The following is a 25,485-nucleotide window of genomic DNA, read 5'->3' as shown; positions in this document are numbered from 1 at the left end:
AGGAGGGGGTCCTTGCTCCTGCTGGCACTAGGAACTTCATTCCGCCATGGACAGGGAGAGGTGGCAGCGAGTACTGACCCTCCTCCCCATCTGCCTGGCTCTTGCCTTCTCCCTCACAGCCATGGGCAGCAGCCATTGGTGTGAGGGCATCCGACGGATGACAAAACCACTGTGCCAGGACCCCTTGGGGAGAGTGAACTGCATTCAGGTCAGCCAGGCCAACAACAGCACTGGCGGGGAACACGATGATAGCCAGACTGTCCAGTACATCTGGGAGATAGGCGACGACAAGTTCCTCCTGCTCGGGTTCCATGCAGGGCTCTGGCAGTCCTGTGAGGAAAGCCTCAACAGCACAGGTGAGTGCAGCCTTTGTGTCCCCAGGTCAGTGCGTGCAGGGTGTGCAGGGTGGCTCTGAGAAGCTCCAGAGCCAGCTTGCCTGGGGCTGAATCTTGTGTATGCCATGGACTGACCATGCTAGCTTAAGCAAGTCCTTTACCTCTGAGCCTCAATTTTCTCAGCTATAAACTAGGAACCCAGAGGTGCTTAGCTCCTAAAGACAGCGCGGAGATGAAGTGAGTAGATTCATGGGAAGTGCCTGTAACGGTGCCTGACACACTGTTTAGGAAGCTCAAGTGTTCACCCACTTGTCATTGTCTGTGGGCTTCTCAAGAATCAAAGGTGGCCCCACAGACCCCTAAGCTGCATCCCTAAGGTTTCTTTCTCTCTTTCAACATTGTTGTTGTTACTTTAGATGTGGTATAACATTGTAACCTTGGCTGACCTGGAATGTAGACCAGGTTGGCCTCAAACTCACAGGTGTGTGTGTGTGTGGGTGTGTGTGGGTGTGTGTGTGTACTCTCTCTAGAGTTACAGGCAGTCTTGTGACACCTGACTTGCTTGAAAACCAAACCCAAGTCCTCTGCAAGAGCAACAAGCGCTTTTTTTTAACTTTTTTTTTATTGAGAAAAGGAAAAAAAAAACAAGTTTCCACCTCCTCCCAGGCTCCCATTTCCCCCCCCTCCCACCCTTCTCCCCCTCCTCCCCCCTTCTCCCCCTCCCCCCACTCCTCTCCCCCTCCCTCTCCAGCCCAAAGAGCAATCAGGGTTCCCTGCCCTGTGGTAAGTCCTAGGTCCTCCCCCCTCCGTCCATTTCTAGCAAGGTGAACATCCAAACTGGCTAGGCTCCCACAAAGCCAGCACATTACGTAGGTTCAAAACCCCGTGCCATTGTCCTTGGGTTCTCATCAGCCCTCATTGTTCGCCATGCTCAGAGAGTCCAGTTTTATCCCATGCTTTTTCAGTCACAGTCCAGCTGGCCTTGGTGAGCTCCCAATAGATCAGCTCCACTGTCTCAGTGGGTGGGTGCTCCCCTCGTGGTCCCGACTTCCTTGCTCATGTTCTCCCTCCTTCTGCTCCTCATTGGGACCTTGGGAGCTCAGTCCAGTGCTCCAGTGTGGGTCTCTGTCTCTGTCTCCATCCATCACCAGATGAAGGTTCTATGATGATATGCAAGATATTCGTCAGTATTGCTCTAGGATAGGGTCATTTCAGGTTCCCTATCCTCAGCTGAGGAACAAGCGCTTTTCAATGCTGAACCTCTCCAGCTCTTCTAAGGACTCTTGGAACAAGGGTTTTCATTAGAAAAACAAAACAAGGGCTGAAGAGATGGCTCAGCTTTTACAGGCTAGAAAAAAAATAGAAACTATCCCTTAGCGGCCTCAAGTCACCTACCAGATCTCTCACAATCACAATCACGGCCCATAATGAGTTGGACCTTGACCTCAAGCAGTCCTTGAAACAGCCCTGAGCAGTAATCGTTCTCAGCTCAGAAGCAGAAACCGGGCCTCAGAAAATCAGCACAGCTTGTAGCCTTCTCTCCAGCTGATTACAGGTGGAGGTTTATCAAGTAAACGGTGAGGGAAGAAGAGAAAGCAGATGGAGGGGAGGGTTAGGACATACAGCATAGTTTCCAGGAAGTGTTTTTACCTCACGAAGATCAGAAGAGGGACAAATCTCGACCTCTTTAGTTGATGTTAGACATGCTCAGGACTAGATTGCTCCTCTGCTTTCAAAGCAAAGGCCCCAAAGTGAAGGGGTCACCATAGCAGCCCCCACTGATGTTCTGACCTCAGACTCACTACATTTCTTGTATAGCTGTTTATTTTACCATCTTGTGGCAAGTCAAAAATTATTCTTGCAGCCAAGTATTCTGCAATGAGGAACAGTACTCTGAGATACAGCCAACTCCAACCCCATGCAAGTAGACTGCTTTTGACTGAGTTTTCTGCCCTGCTTGTTAAGTCCCAAAGAAATCACACAGAGGTCTACATTAGTTATAAACTGATTGGCCTAGTATCTCAGGCTTCTTATTAACTCTTACAACTTATGTTAGCCCATTATTCTTATCTGTGTTAGCCACATGGCTCAGCACTTTATTTGGCGGGGCAGTCACATCTTGCTTCTTCTGTAGCTGGGACAGGACTGCAGAATAAGCTTTCTTCTTCCCAGAATTCTCCTGTTCTCATCACCCCACCTCTACTTCCTGCCTGACTGTCCCACCTATACTTCCTGCCTGGCTACTGGACAATCAGTGTTTATTTATAATATAATTGACAGAATACAGACCATTGTCCCACAGCAGACTGCTGACAGGTGAGTAAATGTCCCACCTTAGCCTCCAGGCTAAGTGGCCTTTGCTCTGAGTGTGATGCAGGCACAGCAGTGGTAGCTGGTGCTAAGACTACTAAGGCTAAACGCTTCCAAATCCTCTTCTCTCTGTACTACTATCATATAAAGTCCACTCTCTCAGACTGCCCCCACCGACATACACATAGTTACATTTGTGTATGGATCCTGCATCCTCTGGGATCACCAAGATAGTCCTATATTTTAGCGCAGGGGACTGTAGACACCACATCGATAAGTAAATGACTTAAGAACTTCTGTTACCAAGTCTGTCTCCCTTCCTGAGAATAACCTCATCTATCCCCAGCTTTGTAGAATGGCATGAATCAGACTGGCCCTGGAAGTGTGTAAACATCCGGGCACCAGACCCCAGGTGCTCTAACTAGAAGCCTGTTCTTGGTTGGTTGGTTGGTTGGTTGGTTGGTTGGTTGGTTGGTTGGGTAAGTTTTTTGTTGTTGTTTGTTTTAGCTAAGGTAGTATTTATGAACAAGTAAAAGTCACACATTTTGAAAGGCTTATAAGAAAAACATTTTCTGTCCCTTCCTTCAGGGGAAACTGTTCCTATATGAAGGACAAAAGTGGGTATTTTCATTTTACATTCACCATTGACTTAGTGTGATAATAAATAAAATTTATCATTCTCCATGAGGATACCCCACATAACATCACTGCTTTATTGAAATCAATAAACCAGCAATCCTGACTAGATGTTGCTCGTTCTAGCAGCAGAAAGGATGTTCTGACTACAGTTACTGTTGATAGAGATTTTTACGGTTTTCCTGGTTTCTAATCGCTGTTTCTCTTCCCACTCTCTTATTGTTAGCATCTCTGTTCCCCTCAACTTTGTTCTCTCTAGAGTATATTTCTAATTAGCTTCCCTAGTGACAATGTACATGCCATGCGAGAGACTCACACTCCAGGACCCAGGAAAGTCTCCTGGATAGAAGGCAGTTGGAATGTCATGAAGTATATTCACCAACAAGCATTTTTGTGTTTGGCACAGGGCTAGGGGGACTAACAGAGAGGGATCCCCGGTACTGAAAGGTAAAAGCTACCAGAAAATATCTAAGGTTATAATAAAAGCAAAATGAGGAAGGGAGTAATAATGGTTAATATGGAAGCTTGTTCATGATGGGAATGAACCATATATTACTTGGGTATAGACAAAGCTTCATAAAGGAGATAGGCTTTGCACCGAGCCATGACATTTTAGTTTTGGTGCACGTATGTTTGTATGTGCATGTTGAGGGGGAAGCTGTGTGTGTGTACATATATATGGAGACCACAACCTCAGGTGTCATCCTTGGGAACGATACCTGCCTTGAGACAGGCTCTCCCCTTGGCCCGGATCTCACTAAATAAGCGAGAACAGCCGGACAGCAATGCACCTAGGGATTCTCCCGCCCCACTTCCCAGCATTGGGATTACAAGGTGACATCACCATGCCTGGCATTTTCTCTTGGGTTCTGAGGATTAAACTCAGACCCTCGTGTTTTTGAGGCAAGCAGTTTATCAAGCAAACTGTCCTCCCCTAGCCCCATATGGGGGATTTTAATAAACAGAGAACAGGAGTCAGGATGTTCTGGGCAGACAGAAAGGAATAAGCTGAATCTAAAGCAGCCACGCCAGGCATTTCCACTAGAGCACGGGCAATGAACGGGAGGAAGACTCAGGGCAGAATGGAGCTCACATGGCCTGTCCAAGTCCCTAGGGCAGTTATCCCCCTTATATCAGGGCAAAACCTATATATCAGGAGAAACTGGCATTGTGTTGGCATCGGCATGCTATTTGTGATGTCAGAGGGAGGAGGGCCTTCGGGTGAGCTGGGAGTTGTCTTCCTTGTAGCTCTCCCTGTGAGAAAAACTGCTTTGGCTGGATGTAAGGAAAGGGAGGAACTGAACTTCAAGGAGCCCAGAAACATGTATTCAGCTGGCCATCTGTATGCCCTGCAGTGTGTGTCCCTTTGCCATAGCAACACTAGGCTGCTATTGGTATAAATTATCCTAAGACTTTGGATAAAAAGCCGTTAGCCAGCTTATGTGTATGTGTGTGTCAGGGGAAGATCTTCTTCCTAAAATGGGATGTGGGGCAACATTAAGGACTGTATAAGGCTCTTTGAACTCCTTCCTCTAGAAGAAGCCCCCTTGGCATTCCTGTCAACCCAGTTGGCATTCCTACATCCTCCAGGACACACACTGAATTTTGAGGAAGACTAATGTTGGTGAGTCACACATAGTCCTGCGTAGAAATTAAGGGTGTGTTCCTGGTCCCCTCCCAGCTTTGCACACCTCAGTTCTGAGTTCACCATGGGAGGAGCCTTCAACAAGGGCCCCACAGAATGGTCCTAAACTCAGCCCACAGACTTGTTCTCTGCAGAAAATAAACAGCCTAAATACTCAAGACTGGAAATTATCACATACTATATTTTCTTCTTGAAAACTCACTGTGTACATCAGCATGTAAAAATAATCTCTGGGAAGTTCCACAATAAAAAAAAAAAACCTGAGTAATACATCCCAGCATTTCCCAGAATTCATCAACCACAGAAGACGTTTGTATACTTACATCTGTTGCTATTATATATGTGAGAATTATAGTGAGAAACTGCCATAGATGTGTATGCACCCCATTGAAGACTGCAGAGTGAGAGGCTGATGAACTTGGACCCCACACTCTTCACTCTGACTTTTGTTACCTCACAATCTAATAACTACCAGAATGCTTTTTGCCCATTTCTCTAAAACTCCTCTGTTCACATTTTCTACTCGTCCTGGTAGAAGAAAATTATGGTTTCTAAGTGTTACTTTTATTACAATAGAAACAAGACACACGCCAGAAATTTTTTCACTGTCTGAAGACATATCATCACCTCCGTGATTTGCAGGATGTACCTAAAGCAAAAAGTTTAGTGTTTAGTTTTGACTTGATAGGAATTCATTAAGATCAGACTTTAGAGGGTAAGTCAAAGCTAGGTAGGCCAGGTGTGGTGGTACGCGCCTTTAATCCCAGCATTTGGGAGACAGGTGGATCTCTGTGAGTTAGAGGCCAGCCTGGTCTACAAAGTGAGTTCCAGGACAGCCAGGGCTACACACAGAAATCCTGTCTTGGAAAACAAAACAAAACAAAAAACAAAACAAAACTACTTATTAGAAGTTACAAATGCAAATAGCTCACAGGAGGTGGCACCAGCAGTGGATGAAGACTTTGGGATTGACAGTGACCTTGAACTTCATGCCTTGGCCAAGGGGTCATCCCTTAGAGTTCAGCCCAGCACTGGGATCAGGTCCTCTTGGGAACTCAGTACAAAGAGATCCTTTGCTTTTGCTAAGGGAACTATTTGGAGTTTTCTCTCTCCCAATTAAAAAAATCTGTTTAGAGCTTTACACAGGCCAACAAAGCCATGTTTGCTAAGAAGTATAGATCATAGCACCCAGTCACTGCCTACGTGGGCTAGCATCACAAGCACCTGTGGGATTGGGGGCATAAGAAAGAGAGGGTAAGAACAGAAACGAATAAGAAGTAGTAGAAATAGTGGAGAGGCTTGGGAGGGGGTGGAACGGCCTCAATGCACAGGCAATAAGGATTCTGGTCCCAAGATGTTCCTAACCAAGTGCAGACAAGGGACTTGGGGGTAAACCAACACCCCAGCTTTGTGCCATGGGATCTGACTGAGGAAAGCTTCCCTCTCTGAACCAGCTGTCTCCTGGCAAGTGGGCCCTTGAGAGCTTTGAAAAGGGAGTCTACGCCTCTCTCTCCACATCCTGAAATGCAGGTTTGCGAAGAAAGTGCCTGGTAGAGGCGAGCCTCACATGCTCTTTTCCTTAGGCAAATCTCCAAATCAATGGTATGTGCTTGAGTAGGCCCTGAGCTGGTCTGCTGAACTTAAAGCACGCAGACAGGGGCATGTGGGTAGCCCTGGGGCCTTGGTTCAGGGGCAGAATGGCAGAGTCAAGCACCCGGGGCTTGTATGCATTTTCCTACGGCTGGTTTGCCATGCCTCTTGGCCGCCCAAGCCCTGCCAAGCTATGTAACACCCGCCTCTCTGGCTTCGTGGGATTTGTAAAGATTTTTCTTCTTAATCCTGCTGGCTTTGTTCAGAAGGAACACCGTTTCTGGGGATTCACATTAATCAAGGGGTCACTCGAGTCTAGCTCTCTGGGCCCAACTAAACTTGCCCTTCTAAGCTATTGGGAATTCTCTTAATCTGTTCAGCTGGCTTTCTGAGGCTCTGTGCCCTGCTCCTGCCTGGCTCCTGGCTTCCCCTGCCTCTGCCCCTGCCCCAGCCCCTGCTCTGCTCCTGGCTTCCCCTGCCCCTGTCCCTGCCCCTGGCTTTCCCTGCCTCTGTTCCTGCCCCTACCCTGCTCCTAGCTTCCCCTGCCCCTGCCCTACTCCTGGCTTCTCTTCCATTATTTCTGGAAAAGGCTGTCCTCAGACTAAGGACATTCACTCCTTTCATGTGCTTGGGATGAGGTTTGAGGGTGTCCCCCAAACGTTCATCTGCTGATCCTGATCCCGTGTGGTGATTTAAGGCAGTAGGATTTTTCAGAGGCAGGACTAGTGAAAAACAATTAGATCATGGATGCTATGCTCTTTGTCCTGAGATCCTGGTTAATTCCTGAGAGGGTGAATTCCTCTTGCCTCCTGTAATACAGTGGCTGTTCTCTATCTTGTGCTCACTCCCACTAGAAGGCCAGGTCCTCATCAGAGCCAAGCAGAAGCTGGTTTCTTGCTCTTAAAAGTCCAGAATTGTGAGCTACAAAATACTTATTTCTTTGTAAAATATCCAGGCTTCAGTACTGTGTTATATAGTAGAAAACAGACTAATACATGCCTCCAGGCATTAGGCAGAAAGATTGCAAGTAGTGATGTGGGAAAATATATCACTCCTCAGGTAGGAAAGCCCCACTTGCTTTTCTTTTCCTTCCTTCTTTCCTTCTTTCTTTCTTTCTTTCTTTCCTTCCTTCCTTCCTTCTTTCCTCTCTTTCCAGTACTAGGAATTAAACCTGGGGCCTTGTGAATGCTAGGCAAATGTTCTACTGAGCCACACCCACAGGCCTGAAACCCCCACTTTCAACCGCTTACTCTACCAACTTTGTAACTTACTTTGAGCGTGACTTTCAGATCTGTAAAACAGAGATCCTTGTCCTGGCCTCTGTCGATAACCAAGCATGAAAACGCATGTGGCATTCTGTAGCATGTTTTCACAACTGTTTTACTACACACTTTGCTGAGACCCAGTTTGAGATAAAGAAAGCAAGGCTCAGCGAAGACTGGAAACTTCCTGTGGAGGTAGAGAAAGCCACGGAAGCTGCATCTCGGGGACTGAACTGTCACCTGCTGCCCATGGTCTTCTGCTGCTCTCACTGACGACCTCCCTTTGCCCCGTCTTCCTCTGCCTGTCCCCTTCCTCGCTTTTCCTCCTCAGCTCCACTTGGCTCTGTTTTTACCCTCCCACCACTAGAGCCACTTTGCCCCACCCCAACCCCCCAGCCGTGAGGAATCCTTCCTAGTTTCTGCTTTAGTAAAAGCAGGATGATCCTTTCCACCTGGACATGCATGCTTCCCGGTAACATGCTAGAACTGGCTTGGGAACTATATACGGTATTTGTCTTTCTGGACTTGGGTTACCACTCGTGAGCATCACTTTTCCAATTTCACCCAATTTTCTGCAAATTCGTTTTTCTTTACAGCTGACTAGAGTCGTATCGACACAGCACATTTCTGTTCTCCGTTTGTCTGTTTGTGTTTGGCTGAGTTCTCCTTGTCTTCCAGGCGAGCGATGCAGATGCTTCCTGGGGGTGGCGCCCACCGAGGCACAAGGTAAGCATTGTGCTTTCAGCCAGGGTCCCTCACCATTGCTTTCTTGGATATGGGGAAAGGATGAGATGGTTGGGTATGGTTTTCCCCACAAAGTCAACCCAGGCTCCATTTGTGTGCCTTATAACCCCGCCATGTGCTGAAAGATGGTAGTCAGCTTCTCAGGGGGACAGGAGACTGGTGGAGTCTGCAGCTTCCTGAACCATAAATATTCCCATGGTGGCCAATCTCAAGCTCTGCAGGTAATGAAAGGCAGAGTCCGGAAGACACGAGCTCTGGAATACCTCGCCTTGTGTGTGCTTTCTTCTCTCCACCTCCCGTTGAGTTTGTGTTTGCTCTCTGGGTATCTGCTCTCCCAGACGGAACACAGCCTTTATGAAGCTGCAGAGAGGATCACATTAGTCTTAGGTGTTCCTCTGTCCCAGCACCTGGCTGGCCTTGTCAGTAGTAGGACTTTTACAAATTTCCATTTCCCTTCTGTCACCTCCTGCCCATTCTCCACTCCACAACTTCAGAACACAGCTCCGGCTGCGATCCCAGCGAGGGTACACACGCAGCTTGGATGGAAACAAGAGATGTTGGCAGAACTGGAACCTACCCAAGGCTCTTAAATATTCAGAATCTTCTGCCCTCATATTTAAGTTTGGGTATCTTCTTTAACAGATTTCATTTTTGATTTGAGTATTGGGGTGTGTTTGAATCTTCACGCCTCTTCTGCAGAGGCCAGAAGAGGAGTGGGGATCCCCTAGAGCTGGAGCTACAGGTGATTGGGAATCACCAGACTCAGGCACTGGTAACTGAATGCCAGAGCAGCAGGTGCTCTCAGTCACAGAGCCTTCTCGCCAGCCCCTGTGCGTTTTCTGTAAAGACCAGAGACAATGTCTCCATTGTAATAAAATATGCTGACTCTTAAGCTGGGGAGTAGACATTCCCAGAGTATCTTGCAGCCTTCCACCAGGGTTTTACTTATGTTTCCCTTCCCCTCCCTTCTGTGGGCAGTCTTAATACCATCCTCGAGGCCCTAGGATCCCCTTGACTGACCAACTCTCCAAAACTCAACAAAGGTGTCTTTGGTTTTCACATTGAAGGCTTGCTGTCTTGCCTCGCTCCCGTTTACCTGTGTCCACAGGGTGTATTTACACTGGAAACTTGGTCCTTGGGGTAGAGTTACTGAAAAGTGATAGGAACCTTCAAAAGTGGAGTCTAAGGGAGGCTTACGTCTTTGGGCTGCTGCTCAGAAGGAATCGATCCTTTTCAACCCTGAGTTAGCTCCCATGAGAGAGTGTTAGAAGAGAATAAGCCTGGCCTCTCCCGGCCTCTCTCCTGTCCCTCTGACTTCATGTTAGCCTGGATTTTTCCTTTTCATATATGGTCCCACCATGATGCCAAGCTTATGGTGCAAGATAGCTAAGGAAGTTTTACAAGAACACTTTGGGACTTTACAGCACCCAAAACTGGGAGCTGAAGAGAACTTTTTGTTTACAAAATGCCTAGCCTCCCATCTTTTATTCTAAGAACAGAAAGTGTCTTAGTGATAAAACCGAGGGACCAAACCTTGCAGTTACGGATTCTGAATGGCCAGCATTTCTGTCCTTTCTGTTTATAGGTGTGTTGTGGCTCTCCATTGGAGCTGAAGTCTTGGATATCTTCCTGATACTGGCAGGTGTCATCTTCCTGGGCTGCAGTGTGAGTCATTGCCATTCTGGATGCAACTGGCTCAAGGTGGATGCCTCGGTGGCCATCCTCATGGTGCTGGCAGGTATTTCCTAGCAGGGGCAGTCTTCCCCAGCCCACTCTAGAGAGGATATGATGCTTCAAGCCCGAGAATAGGCTGCCTGGTTCCCTCCAGTCACTGGCCAGCTCAGAAAGACAGCTGGTCTTCTAGATAAGTCACTGAACGAATTCCATTGGGTGCAATAGTGTTGAAAAGAAAAAGGGGGGGGGGCACAGGTGGAGAGAAACACGTACCCATTTGTGTCACAGGCAGGGAGGAGGATGCAATGATGCTGGGAACAGCAATGATCTCGCTTAGCAGAGGGGTTAGGTTTGAATCCACAGAGGAATCCTCCTGAGTTCAGGCCTCTGGTACAGGATGCTTGTATATAAGTAAGTAGATACTAAGTAACTCTAGGGGAGTTACTTCATTTCAGTAAGTTGACTGTCATAGCTAAGCTCTGGTGAAAACAAAATAGGAGTGTATCTACTGTATACATTCCAATATCTTCAAAATTATTACCAACCTTTGGTTTACATGTTCCACAGAGAACTCTTTCATTTTTTTTTAATTTATTTATTTATTAAAGATTTCTGTCTCTTCCCAGCCACCGCCTCCCATTTCCCTCCCCCTCCCCTAATTAAGTCCCCCCCCTCAGCCCGAAAAGCAATCAGGGTTCCTTGTCCTGTGGGAAGTCCAAGGAACCCCCCACCTCCATCCAGGTCTAGTAAGTTGAGCATCCAAACTGCCTAGGCTCCCACAAAGCCAGTACGTGCAGTAGGATCAGAAACCCAGTGCCATTGTTCTTGAGTTCTCAGTAGTCCTCATTGTCCGATATGTTCAGAGAGTCCGGTTTTATCCCAGGCTTTTCCAGACCCAGGCCAGCTGGTCTTGGTGAGTTCCCAGTAGAACATCCCCATTGTCTCAGTGTGTGGGTGCACTCCTCATGGTCCTGAGTTCCTTGCTCGTGCTCTCTCTCCTTCTGCTCCTGATTTGGACCTTGAGAATTCAGTCCTGTGCTCCAATGTGGGTCTCTGTCTCCTTTCATCGCTTGCTGAAGGTTAATATTCAGGAGGATGCCTATATGTTTTTCTTTGGGTTCTCCTTATTTAGCTTCTCTAGGATCACTAATTATAGGCTCAATGTCCTTGGTTTATGGCTAGAAACCAATTATGAGTGAGTACATCCCATGTTCCTCTTTTTGTGTCTGGCTTACCTCACTCAGGATAGTGTTTTCTATTTCCATCCATTTGTATGCAAAATTCAAGAAGTCCTTGTTTCTTACTGCTGAGTAATACTCTAATATGTATATATTCCATACTTTCTTCATCCATTCTTCCATTGAAGGGCATCTAGGTTGTTTCCAGGTTCTGGCTATGACAAACAATGCTGCTATGAACATAGTAGAGCATATACTTTTGTTGTATGATAAGGCCTCTCTTGGGTATATTCCCAAGAGTGGTATTGCTGGGTCCAGGGGTAGGTTGATCCCGAATTTCCTGAGAAACCGCCACACTGCTTTCCAAAGTGGTTGCACATGTTTGCATTCCCACCAGCAATGGATGAGTGTACCCCTTTCTCCACAACCTCTCCAACAAAGGCTATCATTGGTGTTTTTGATTTTCGCCATTCTGACAGGTGTAAGATGGTATCTTAAAGTTGTCTTGATTTGCATTTCCCTGATCGCTAAGGAAGTTGAGCATGACCTCAAGTGTCTTTTGGCCATTTGAAGTTCTTCTGTTGAGAATGCTCTGTTCAGCTCAATGCCCCATTTTATAATTGGGTTGGTTAGCCTTTTACAGTCTAGATTCTTGAGTTCTTTATATATTTTGGAGATCAGACCTTTGTCAGTTGCGGGGTTGGTGAAGATCTTCTCCCAGTTAGTGGGTTGCCTTTGTGTCCTAGCGACAGTGTCCTTTGCTTTACAGAAGCTTCTCAGTCTCAGGAGGTCCCATTTATTCAATGAGGTCCTTAATGTCTGTGCTGCTGGGGTTGTATGTAAGAAGTGGTCTCCTGTGCCCATGTGTTGTAGAGTACTTCCCACTTTCTCTTCTATCAGGTTTAGTGTGTTCAGACTGATATTGAGGTCTTTAATCCATTTGGATTTGAGTTTTGTGCATGGTGATAGATATGGATCTATTTTCATTCTTCTACAGGTTGACATCCAGTTTTGCCAGCACAATTTGTTGAAGATGCTCTCTTTTTTCCATTGTATACTTTTAGCTCCTTTATCAAAAATCAGGTGTTCATAGGTTTGTGGGTTAATGTCAGGGTCTTCTATTCGATTCCATTGGTCGACTTCTCTGTTTTTATGCCAATACCAAGCTGTTTTCAATACTGTAGCTCTGTAGTAGAGTTTGAAGTCAGGGATGGTAATGCCTCCAGACGCTCCTTTGTTGTATAAGATTGTTTTGGCTATCCTGGGTTTTTTGTTTTTCCATATAAAGTTGATTATTGTCTTCTCCAGATCTGTGAAGAATTTTGATGGGATTTTGATGGGGATTGCATTGAATCTATAGATTGCTTTTGGTAGAATTGCCATTTTTACTATGTTGATCCTCCCAATCCAGGAGCAAGGAAGATCTTTCCATTTTCTGGTGTCCTCTTCAATTTCTTTCTTCAAAGACTTAAAGTTCTTGTCAAATAGATCTTTCACATCCTTGGTCAGAGTTACCCCAAGATAATTTATGCTATTTGTGGCTATCGTGAAAGGTGATGCTTCTCTAATTTCCCTCTCTGTTTCCTTATCCTTAGTGTATAGGAAGGCCACTGATTTTTTGGAGTTGATCTTGTATCCTGCCACATTACTAAAGGTGTTTATCAGCTGTAGGAGTTCTTTGGTAGAGTTTTTGGGGTCGCTTATGTATACTATCATATCATCTGCAAATAACGAGAGCTTAACTTCTTCTTTTCCGATACGAATCCCCTTGATCCCTTTATGTTGTCTTATTGCTATTGCTAGAACTTCAAGCACTATATTGAAGAGGTATGGAGAGAGTGGACATCCTTGTCGTGTTCCTGATTTTAGTGGGATGGCTTTGAGTTTTTCTCCATTTAATTTAATGTTAGCTGACGGCTTGCTGTAAATAGCTTTTATTATATTTAGGTATGACCCTTGTATCCCTAATCTCTCCAAGACTTTTATCATAAAGGGGTGTTGAATTTTGTCAAATGCTATTTCAGCATCTAATGAAATAATCATATGGTTTTTTTCTTTCAGTTGATTTATATGCTGGATTACATTGATAGATTTGCGTATGTTGAACCAGCCCTGCATCTCTGGGATGAAGCCTACTTGATCATAATGGATAATTTTTCTAATGTGTTCTTGGATTCGGTTTGCCAGTATTTTATTGAGAATTTTTGCGTCGATATTCATGAGTGAGATAGGCCTGTAATCTTCTTTCTTGGTTGGGTCTTTTTGTGGTTTTGGTATCAGGGTAACTGTAGCTTCATAAAAGGAATTTGGCAATGACTCTTCTGTTTCTATATTGTGAAATACATTAAGGAGTATAGGTATTAGCTCTTCTTGGAAGTTCTGGTAGAATTCTGCATTGAAACCATCTGGTCCTGGGCTTTTTTTGGAAGGTAGATTTTTGATAACGGTTTCTAGTTCTTCGCGACTAACAGGTCTATTTAGATCGTTCACCTGGTTTTGGTTTAGCTTTGGTATGTGGCACTTATCTAAAAACATGTCCATTTCTTTTGCATTTTCTAGTTTTGTGGCATACAGGCTTTTGTAGTAAGATCTAATGAGTCTCTGAATTTCCTCTTTGTCTGTGGTTATGTCCCCCTTTTCATTTCTGATCTTATTTATTTGCGTGTTCTCTCTCTGTCGTTTAATTAGTTTGGATAGGGGTTTGTCGATCTTGTTGATTTTCTCCAAGAACCAACTTTTTGTTTCATTGATTCTTTGGACTGTTTTCTGCGTTTCTATTTTGTTGATTTCCGCCCTCAGTTTGATTATTTCCAGTCTTCTGCTCCTCCTGGGCGCGTCTGCTTCTTTTTTTTCTAAAGCTTTCAGGTGTGCTGTTAAGTCTCCGATGTATGCTTTCTCTGTTTTCTTTAAGTGGGCACTTAGTGCTATGAACTTTCCTCTTAGCACTGCTTTCATAGTGTCCCATAGGTTCGTGTATGTTGTTTCTCTATTTTCATTGAATTCCAGGAAGACTTTAATTTCCTTCTTGATTTCTTCCTTAACCCAGGTGTGGTTCAGTAGTTGACTGTTCAGTTTCCATGAGTTTGTCGGCTTTCTGGAGGTAGGATTGTTGTTGAATTCTAACTTTAATCCGTGGTGATCTGATAAGACACAGGTGGACACTGATATTTTTTTGTATCTGTGGAGGTTTCCTTTGTTTCCGAGTATGTGGTCAATTTTCGAGAAGGTTCCATGGGCTGCAGAGAAGAAGGTATATTCTTTCCTATTTGGGTGGAATGTTCTATAGATGTCTGTTAAGTCCATTTGCTTCATTACCTCCAGTAGTTCTCTTACTTCTCTATTAGGTTTCTGTCTGATTGACCTGTCCATTGCTGAGAGAGGTGTATTGAAGTCTCCTACTACTAGTGTGTGTGGTTTGATATCTGCCTTGAGTTTTAGTAATATTTCTTTTACATACATGGGTGCTTTTATATTAGGGGCATAAATATTCAGGATTGAGACCTCATCCTGACAAATTGTTCCTGTTATGAGTATAAAGTGTCCATCTCGATCTCTTCTGATTGATTTTAGTTTGAAGTCAGTTTTGTTAGAAATTAATATGGCCACACCTGCTTTTTTCTTAGGACCATTTGCTTGAAAGACCTTTTCCCAACCCTTTACTCTGAGTAGATGCCTGTCTTTGTGGTTGAGATGTGTTTCTTGCAAACAGCAGAATGTTGGATCCTGTTTTCGAATCCAATCTCTTAGCCTGTGCCTTTTTATAGGTGAGTTGAGACCATTAATATTAAGTGATATTAATGACCAGTGGTTGTTCATGCCGGATATTCTTGTTGTTTTTGGAAGTAGAATTTGTGTGTCTCCCTTCTTTGAGTTGTGCTAGTGAAGGGTCGCTAGATGCCTGAGTTATTGTAGGCAGTGTTGGCAATGTTGGATTCCTTGGGTTGCGGTTTTCCTTCTATTACTTTCTGTAGGGCTGGATTCGTGGCTACATATTGCTTAAATTTGTTCTTATCCTGGAATGTCTTGGTTTCTCCATTTATAGTGAACGAAAGCTTGGCTGGGTATAGTAGTCTGGGCTTGCATCCATGATCTCTTAGCTTCTGCAGTACTTCTATCCAGGACCTTCTGGCTTTCATTGTTTCCATAGAGAAATCAGGTGTAAGTCTGATCAGTTTACCTTTATAAGTTACTTGGCCTTTTTCCTTTGCAGCTCTTAGTATTCTTTCTTTAACTTGTATATTTTGTGTTTTGATTATTATATGGCGAGGGGATGTTTTCCTTTGATCCAGTCTGTTTGGTGTTCTGTATGCTTCTTGAATATTCAAAGGAATATCTTTCTTTAAGTTGGGAAAGTTTTCTTCCATAATTTTGTTCAAAATATTTTCTGGGCCTTTGGGCTGTGACTCTTCTCCTTCTTCTATTCCTATTATTCTTATATTTGGTCTTTTTATTGTGTCCCATAATTCCTGAATGTTTTGTGATGAGAATTTGTTGGCTTTGCAGTTTTCTTTGATCAGAGCGTTTATTTTCTCTATGGTGTCCTCAGAATCTGAGATTCTTTCTTCTATTTCTTGTATTCTATTGATTATGCTTGTTTCTGTAGGCTGTGCTCGTTGACCTAGATTTTCCATATCCAGCTGGTCCTCAGTTTGTGTTTTCTTCCTTGCTTCCATTTCAGTTTTCAATTCTTGAACTGTTTCCATTACCTGTTTGATCGTTCTTTCTTGGTTTCCCAGGGTATTAGGTACGTATTTACTCATTTCCTCAAATTTTTGGTTATACTTCTCATCCATTTCTATAAGGGCATTTTTCACATGTTGTTTAAGGGACTCTACTGCTTTCAAAAAGTCAATTTTTTCCACTTCTTCTGTGTTAGGGTGTTGGAGACCTTCTGTTGTAAGATCATTGGGTTCTGGTGTTTTCATGCTGATTTTCAGATTATTGGGTGAATTCTTTCCTTGACGCCTGCCCATCTCCTCCTATCGATGCTATCTAAGGGGTCTCTTTGGTTTAATTGTAGTGGGACGATCTGTTCTCGGTGTTTCGCGCGGTCCCTGCAGCCTGCTTCTGCTGCTGGGATGGTTCCCGCCACCAGCAGCCTGTGTCCTCTGCTGCCACTCCGGTCCCCGCCGGTTCCAGCCTGTCCCAGTTGGTCCCCGCAGGCTGCGCTGGGCGTCCTCCGGCTGCCTTCCGCTGCCCGGTGTTCCGGCCGCCTTCCGCTCTCTTTCATTTTTTTTTTAAATGCTACCTCTGTTCTCTGAGCAACTTAATTTAGCCTTCTAAGGTCCTTAAAGTTAATGTCTTCACCAAATAGAACCCTGAATATATGGCTTCCTTACAGCCTCCAGACAGACACACAAAGTTCTGTTAATGTGTAGCAGTCCAACTTGTGCATCACTCCTGTGTTTGATGAACGTAGCACATCTTGCCCAGGGATTAGCACCGGTAAGTAAAAAGATAAAATCCGATGGCTAGATCTTCCATAGCATGGAGAAGGGCCATGGACTTGTGGCGATTCCTGCTCAGGTCCTGGCATCTACTATGTTCTTCTGGGTTGTGATCAGGCCTGTTTCTGGTGTCCCTTTAGTTTCTACTGTGGGAATGAGATGTCAGACGGAGAGTTTAAGGATGTATAAGTGCAGATACTGAACAGGGATCTGTGGATGGTAGAGTGCTCCCAGCATCCAACACAGGCAGGGTAGAGCAGATTTTCCCCTGTGTTGTGTTCTAAACTGTAGCTCACAGAGCTTTACCTACACAGGACTCCTGGGCATGGTGGCCCACATGATGTACACAACTAGTTTTCAAATCACTGTGAACCTGGGACCGGAAGATTGGCGGCCTCAGACGTGGGACTACGGCTGGTCCTATTGGTAAATGGCTTGGTTACCCTGCTCAAGTTCTGGTGAAGCAGGAGAGATGAACACAGATTTTTGTAGGAAAATAGACATCGTCATAGGACTGGTATCTGCCACTCTTGTGACTCGGTTGGTAGTATAACCTTTCCATAATCCAGTTTTCTCAGTGGTAGAATGAAATCACCTACCTTGACTTTTTAAGAGTTTTTGTGATTTATTTTCTTGAGTTTTTATTTGATTTTATTTTGTGTGCATTGGTGTTTTACCTGTGTGTATGTCTATGTGAGGGCATTCATTTAGAGTGCTCCAAAGTCTCTCACTCTCTGCACATTATCAGCTGTGGGTCTCTGTGTTACCATCTACTTCAGCTTCTTTGACCAGGGTTGATTGATCTATGGGTGTAGCAGTATGTCACTGGAAGTCATTTGGTTGCTGTGTTCCTTTCATAAAGTAGTAGTAGTGGGTTCCTCCCTAAGGCCCACGACCTAACTAGTCTCAGGTTCTTTCCACTTTAGCTGTATCAGGTATGGATTCCATCTTAAAGAGGGGACCTAAAATCCAATTTTTAAAAAGTGGCTGTGCTTGATCATCTGGCCAAAAAACAAAAACAACACCCCCCAAAACAATGTCCACAAGGCTGTCAAAGAGCCTTTGCCCTTGGAATTTTTAAGGCACTATTCTGTTTCCTTCCTGCCAGTGTCGTTGCTGTCTAGGGGTCGGTATCATTCTGACTTGTAGTCTAGGGCTTTCTGGGTATTCCTCCCATCGAGCTGCTTGTCTTGTATCCCACACTTCAGGGAACTTTTCCTGTGTTACTTCTTTTGCTATTTCTTCTCCATGGTTTTCTGTTCTCTCAGAACTCTTCCTAGTTGGGTCACTGGTGTTCATTAGCCAAGGTCTTTTTCTTTCCTTATCTAGCTTCTTCCTCTTTTCGTTTTACTTTCAAGGGGGTGGGGGTTTCTTCCACTTGTTTTTCTAATCTTAATTCTGAGGTCAGGTGTGAGAAAAGAGTGAAACAGCCTTTGCTCCACAGCCACCTTGCCATAAAAGCCCTGTTTTCAGATCAGCCTTCCCCTCTGTCTCCCACACATCCTTCTGTCTTGGGATCTGGGCTCTTTGTGCCTATGCCTTCAGGAACCAAACCTGTGCTCTCAGAGGCACAGGGGCGTGAGATCATGTCTGTGGCGTGGAAGACGTCTGAGGTCAGACTTTTGCCTAATGTCCTAGTGAGTGTGTGTGTGTGTGTGTGTCCTCTCAGGGACTCAGTGGGGTTATGCAATAGACTTCCTCCTGTCTTCTGAGAAACCTTCCCCTTAAATACTGTGCTGCTCCTGTCTTCTATGGATGGGCCACTCCTCTCACAAACACCTGCCATCCCTTCCCATTTCCTCCCTACTGCTGCTCTGAAGCTGTCCCTCGGGGAGGTTGTGGGGAGTGCAATGAGCGCTTGATGTCATTCTTCCCTATAAACTCTGCACTCTCCTACCTTGCCCTTTTCTAGGAAATGCAGAATTTTATAATTTGCTCCAACAATAAATCCTCCCAGTAAAGGGAAATCTCCCAACTTAACTCGAACAGGTACCTAAAGGCACAAAACAGCATCCCCATGTACAGCAGTAGTGTCTGCTATCCCAAGTGGGTGGCCAACCCCAGGGCAGCCCTGGAATCCCACTTCAGGCCTCTGCTAACTGTGCCTTCTGTTGCAGCCTTGCCTGGGGATCTTTCTCCCTCTGTATGGCTGTGTCAGTGGCGACCATGAGCAGATACACAGTCACCCAGGCAGAGAAGCCAAAGGCACAGAAAGGCGGTCCATACCCTCAGCACAACATCCCACAGCCTGAAGCTTCACAGCAGGTTTGGCAAACAGGAGCTGTTTCTCACCCTGTGGGACAAGTCTTCGTGAATGTTCTTGGACACCCTCCCCCAGCTAGAGGAGGCAAAGTGTCCATGTGCTAGTCAGTAATGCAGGGCAAATAAGCCAGGCATTTGTTACCCAGTGAATATCTCTGGAGTGGGGTTCAGAAGACGATGGTACAGATAAACCTTCCAGTACTCATCTCTGGATTCAGCCTCTCATACCTCCTGCAATGCCAGCATCTTTAGAGGAGATAATGTTACAGAAAGTATCAACTATTGCTACACTAGTGTAAAGTCAAGTAGGCATCCCTGACTCTGAGTCTAATAAGTCTCCTGAAGGAAAAGAGTCCCCAACCCTTACTGCAGATGTGGAATCTGTTACCCACACAGATTTAATGGCAGACAAACCTGGAATGTTTTTCTCTAGTTGACACAGGAAATATATGGACATATTACGCTTTCTAATTTTCATGAAGAAGACAGACATTTTAAAATAAAATTTGTTGCCTGAACATATTCTTCACCAGGTATGGGGACACAGGCTTTTAATCTCAGAGCTCAGGGGGACCTCTGAGAGTTCCAAAACAGCTAGGGCTATGTAATAAAAGGATTCAGCCTCAAAACAAATTCATAATGTCTACTTACAATGAAGCCAGTTCGAAAGGATGGTGAAGTGACAGGAAGAAATGGAATGGCATCTTATCACAGTGAAGTGGAACAAATGTTTGGATTGTCCTGCTTAAGTTAAGTCACCAGGCATTCTTGAGTCTAAAAATAAACTCTGCCAAGCCCGCAGGCCTCGTGGGAGGTGGCACTGTGCTCAGGACTCCCTGGTGTGTTCAGTTACGACCCTGCATCAATCTAGTCCCTGTTTTAAACTGGCATGGGATTAGGCCACAGGTTGTAGAAGGACCACAGACGGCCAAATTCCAAGAATCTTAAATTTGTTCTAGCTCAGAATAATTTAAAAGAATTCACATTTACTTGCCTATGTGTTTATCATGTGTGTGTGAGAGAGAGATGGGGGGAGCCCCCACACTCACACACGCATGCACATAGGCCACAGTTCAAGGGTGGAGGTCAAAAGACAACGTGCAGAGTTGGTTCTCTCCTTCCACCATGTGGGTCCTGGGGATGGGACTCAGATCCTCCTGTTTGGTGGCAAACACATCTGCCTGCTAAGCCATCTCCCCAACCCCTCAGAGTCTTTTGTTGCTGTTGTTAATTGTGTTTATGTGCTTAGTAAATATATTTCTGAAATAAAGCTACATCAATGAAACATTAATTCATTTGTGCTAAAATTAAGTTATACTATCAAAGAGTAAGCAGACAGAGGAGACCTACTAATTTCTTTGTCTCAGATTCAAGTTGAGCATCATTGGTCCCATTCTTTGTTGTACAATGTTTAGGAGCCAGCTTCTCTCATCTCGGAGAAGAGCACTGGCGTTCCCCAGGTGCTTTGCCCTCCTAGCACAGAAGGACTGACACCCGGTAGCCTCTGCCCTTTGCAGCATGTGGCTTCATTCATAGGTACATCACCCTACGTGTGTGTGCAGGGAGATCCTGTGCGACTTCACGATGTCACTCTGCATGTGTGTGCAGGGAGATCCTGTGTGACTTCACGATGTCATCCTACACATGTGTGTAGGGGGAGATCCTGTGTGACTTCAGGATGTCACCCTGCATGTGTGTACAGGGAGATCCTGTGTGACTTCACAATGTCACTCTGCATGTGTGTGTGCAGGGAGATCCTGTGCGACTTCACGATGTCACCCTATGTGTGTGTAGGGGGAGATCCTATGTGACTTCACAATGTCAATCAAGCCTGAGCTGGTCCCAGAGAGAAGGAAATCCTTAGAAATGTTTCCCAAAGATGCTTGTCAGTTGGGTAGATATGAGGAGATGACAGCTGATGGTGGCGAGGAAGACGAGAACCTCCTGGAACCATGTGAGCAAGTGGATGTCAACGGCGCTAGCAGCTGACATGGATGTCAAGGCGGAGGCCTTGGGCCTCTGAAGTCCAAGTCAAAACAAGCTCCAAAGCACTGCTTTCTTTTAAAATTGGGACATATTGCATGTGCACCAGGTTTGGTGACGCAGGACTAAATCTCAGCACGGGGACAGAGGGATCATGAGTTTGAAGTCAGCCCAAAGAACAGTCAGGTCCTTTTAAAATAGGACAAGTGTCAGCTTTATTGAAGCATAGCACACAAAGAGAAATGTCTCTAAATTATATATTTACAATGTAAGACATTTTCAGAAAGCAAAGATTCACCCCAGTGTAACCCTAATGCTAGTCAAGAAACAAACACATACTATTTCTCTTTGCCAGAACTACAGTGCACAACACCTGTCTGTGCTCTATGCACTACCATACAGTTCGCGAGCTTCGGACAGGGGGCTGGAGATTGAAACACACAAAGACACACAAGACAGAGAGACAGAGACATGGACCTCTAGTCACTGGTAAGAAGCCCCTTATTCAATAGCACCACGGACGCTTATATACCTACCCAACACAGTCAGGTGGGCCAACAGGTGAAAACCTTATCCTCTGATCCTCAAGGCCAAGGCAACACGTGCTCGTGAAGCAGAGCTGGTAAACAACATTGACACAGCTTTCAGTAACTCAAATCAGAAGGAAAGTAAAGATCTCTAGCAGGGAAGAGCAGCTGGAGGCCAGGACTCCAGATGGTCTCAACAAGAACACAGATACTGCCACATGTCAGTTCTTCAGTGTATTACAATTTTCTCTTTACATATCTATTCCATCTTATTGATTGTAAATCTGTTTTATGAGTCTAGGTAAGGACTGCTCCTTATATCTCCAACATCTAAATTAATGGCCGACAATTATATGTATTATATAAATAATTGCAAATGTATGTGTTTATATAAAGCTCAACACACACACATACACCAGATAGCCTTCTAAAAATAGTTTTATGGGAAAATAATACGCTCATAATTAAGAACACGAACTCTTACACAGAAAATCTGCCCGTTTTGGTTTGGATGTAAAAGGGATAATTTTACATTTGTGTTAAAGAGTTGGTCCCGACCTAGGGGCACTACTGATAGTGTTTGGGTCATGAGGACACCATCCTCATCAATCGGCTAGTTAATGAGTTCATACATGAATGGGCTACTGGAGGATGGGTCCTTGTGGAATAAACAAATGACTTGGTGTGTGTGTGTGACTTTGAATGGTCGCAAAAAGCTCAGTGGTCCCATCTCAGAGACAGCCAGGATAGAGGGACAAAAACCACACTGGCCATTTTAACCTGGAAGCTCTCTGTCCTTGGTGAATTTTAGCAGGTGTCTACAATGCCACAGGCACAGCGCCATTTCTCCTGCATGAAGGAATTTAGAATTCCAATGGGGCCCAGGGCTTGAAGACCTGGCCCACAGCCAGAATCTACACCAGCAGACAAGGTAGTGTCCAGGCAAACAGATGCTCTGTACAAGGAGTGGATCTTTCGCTGGAACCCATCCTGACCCTTGGTGACCTTCCCCACCAGAGGTCAGGGGACTCAAGAGGAAGAGTCCTGTGGCACTCTTTCCAGATGCCAAAAAGGATACAGCTGTCCAAAGGTGACGGGGTAAGAATCGGCAAGGTTCACAGCTTAAGAGAGGGAAGGAGTCAATGGTTTTCTGCATAATTGGTTACTGGGCCCTCATGCCCATCCCCTCCCTGGATGACCCACGTCTCCCAGAGACGATGATGCTAGCTGTGCTTCTGTGAGCTCCCTAGGGAACTGCAGCTGGTAGCTCTTCTTAGAAGGACATCTTTGGAGCCCAGGAAAACAATAGCAAGTCTGGAAAATGAGTCCAGAACCAGGTTTGCTCATGAAACATTTCGACACCTCAAACACAAAGAGCATGTGTATAGCGTCCTGAATGTGTAACACAGGTGGGGCTGAGACAGCCACAGAACAACTTCAGTCTTGGGTGCTTTGGGCAAGAAAGATCAGACTGGAAAATTGTTCAGTTTTCTTAAGATTAAAGGACATCCCGAGGACCCATGGGGAATGAACAAAAATGTATCTGTTGCTCTCTTTAGTGGCATTGCCTCAGGTAGGCGGGGCAGGAGGAGCCAGGGTGATTTGGGGTTGTTCCATGAAGCGAGGGAGGAAGGTGGAAGGGAAGAAGATGGCGAATTAAAACAAGAGACGCAAGGAGGACAGTCTACGAGAATTTAGACCGATTCTTCAGCATCCACTCGATTCTCCCTCTTCGCAGGCTTGTTCTATTTCATTTTCTCATTTCGACTATAAAATTATTTTGGTGTAAATTATCTGATAAAAGGGGATAGATACTCATGTACCCATTACTCAGACTTAACACAAGTACGTGCTATGGCTGCCACTCCTCTCCCTTTATGAGAAAAGAAAGAAATGAGATGTAAGATGAACAGCTAGTGCCTCCTCCCCCACCCTTCCTTGTCGCCCTCTCCACAGTAGCACCTGGGAACCTCGGGCATTCTGCTTTGCACTACTGAACAATGGTTGTCCCTGTAGCTGTTTCCAAAACCACACAAACCTTATCTCAAATAAAAAAAAAATCACAGGAATGAAACCACCTAATTCAATTGTCTCTCAAAAGAGGGAAGACCATTTCCTTTCCGTCTTTTTATTGGGTTAAAGAACATCACATGATTTTCCCTTCCTACCCGTCTCAAGTGCACAGGTCAGTGGCATCAAGGACATAAGTGCAGCCATCTCCACCGTTCATCCCTAGAATGCCATCCTCTCCCCCAGGTGGAACCCTGTGCCCATTAAACTCTAGTCCACCCTCTCCTCAGCCCCTGGCACCAGTCTTCTGTCTCCAGGAATTTGGCCCCACTGGGGACCTCACATAAGTGAGGTCATGCAGTATTTGTGTTTTGTGACCAGTTTATTTCACATAAGAGAATGTCCTCAAGGAGCACCCATGTTGTGTGTGTGTCCTCCCCCTTTGTTTAAAAAAAAAAGAAAAAGGATAAATAAGATTCCAGACAATTAATTTTGTCCAACACCAGTCTGACCCAGTGACCCAGAGTAACTCGTCCAAACATCCCAGTCCATCCAGCCATAGTCTCTCCCTCTCTGCCAGCCATCCACCATGTATGAAGGCCTCCACAGATGGGGCGCACATTTCTAGGAGGGAATCCGTGAGAGGCATTTTGTACAAGTCCAGTCTTATTTCCAGTAAGAAGGAAAATAGTCAAGCTAGTTAACCCTGCCGTCAGCCTAGAAACCATGCATGTGAGGCTAAGGGTAACGTGGTTTAGAACAGCAGATGCATACACATTGCATACATACACATGAAGGTATTCATATCATCCCTCATCCTTCACCTGTGACCTCCTAGAATACATCGCATCTCAAAGACCTGCAGAAGGTAGCGTTTCTTATGTTCATAATGATGACACCCGTCCTTCTGCCAAACATGTCCAATGTCCTCAGGAGTGGTTCTGCACCAGAGAAAGACCTGCCAGGAAGGAGAGACAGAAACAGTCTTCATGATAGACCAGACTTAGTCAAAGTGCTAACCACTGCCCATGTCTTATACCCTGATCCTCCACAGTGGCGCTCTGAGGATGATGGAGCATCCCTAGCCAAGACACTCTGGAGCGGAGATGTTTCTGTCTGGTTTTTAGATTTTTCATTTGTTTGTTTTAATATTTGCACGAATAAAATGAGGTGTCTTGGGAATGGGACCCAAGCCAAACATGAATCTCCTGTTTTATGTGACCCTTATACACACAGCATGAGTTCATGCTGCCATTTAAATCATGTCATGTATGAAACAGAGCATCACAGATGAGTATTCCCGCCCATTGTATCACATTAACACGAAAGGTTTTGAATTCGCAGTGTCCGATCTCTGCATTAGGACTGCTGTGCTTGTGTTGACTTTCTGTACTGTATCATATTCCCCACTTCCAAAGAAAGGCATGAAATGTAGCAGGCCTAAGTCTGGCTCCTAGCAGGCCACCATCCATCCCCCTCCCTCCTTACCCTCTCCAGGTGGAACCAGCATGGTGCAGGGCACTTGACTTTCTATGTGGACAAATGAAGGGGTCAGAGAGTCTGGAAGGAAGGTGCCAAGGGGCACTATGTTCTGATTCCCTGACAAACAGTGTATACTGAAGCTTCTGAGTCCAGTTTAAAGCTGGGTGTGACTTCTGCATGGGACAAAGAGGAGAGAATGGCGAGATGAGGGTTCTTCTCCCACCCAGGTTTTCCAGGATGGTCCCAAATGCTCAAGTATCTAAACTACTCAGTTTTTGTTCTTGACACTTGGGTTAGAACATGTAAATCCCAAGTTGGTGTACGGCTCAGCAGTAGAGGGCTCCTCTAGCATGCTCAAGATTTCCATGCCAGTGTGACAAAAATAAAGGGAAAAAGAACC

At 45.2% G+C, this 25,485-nt stretch overlaps 1 protein-coding gene across 1 annotated transcript; it reads left to right on the top strand.

Annotated features, from left to right (window-relative positions):
- The first annotated feature begins 46 nt into the window (after positions 1 to 46).
- Gsg1l2 (GSG1 like 2) lies at positions 47 to 19,188 on the top strand. Its single transcript, XM_041664074.1, has 5 exons — positions 47 to 356; positions 8,457 to 8,504; positions 10,108 to 10,260; positions 17,136 to 17,247; positions 18,939 to 19,188. The coding sequence occupies exons 1-5, from the start codon at positions 47 to 49 to the stop codon at positions 19,186 to 19,188; spliced, it is 873 nt and encodes a 290-aa protein (XP_041520008.1).
- The last annotated feature ends 6,297 nt before the right edge of the window (positions 19,189 to 25,485 follow it).

Source organism: Microtus oregoni, unplaced genomic scaffold (genome assembly GCF_018167655.1).
Source record: "Microtus oregoni isolate MIOR12 unplaced genomic scaffold, Mior012 000015F_ref0000493, whole genome shotgun sequence".
In the NCBI taxonomy this organism is placed as follows: domain Eukaryota; kingdom Metazoa; phylum Chordata; class Mammalia; order Rodentia; family Cricetidae; genus Microtus; species Microtus oregoni.
Note: the sequence above shows the minus strand (reverse complement) of the source record. Positions and strands in the feature narration are given on the sequence as shown.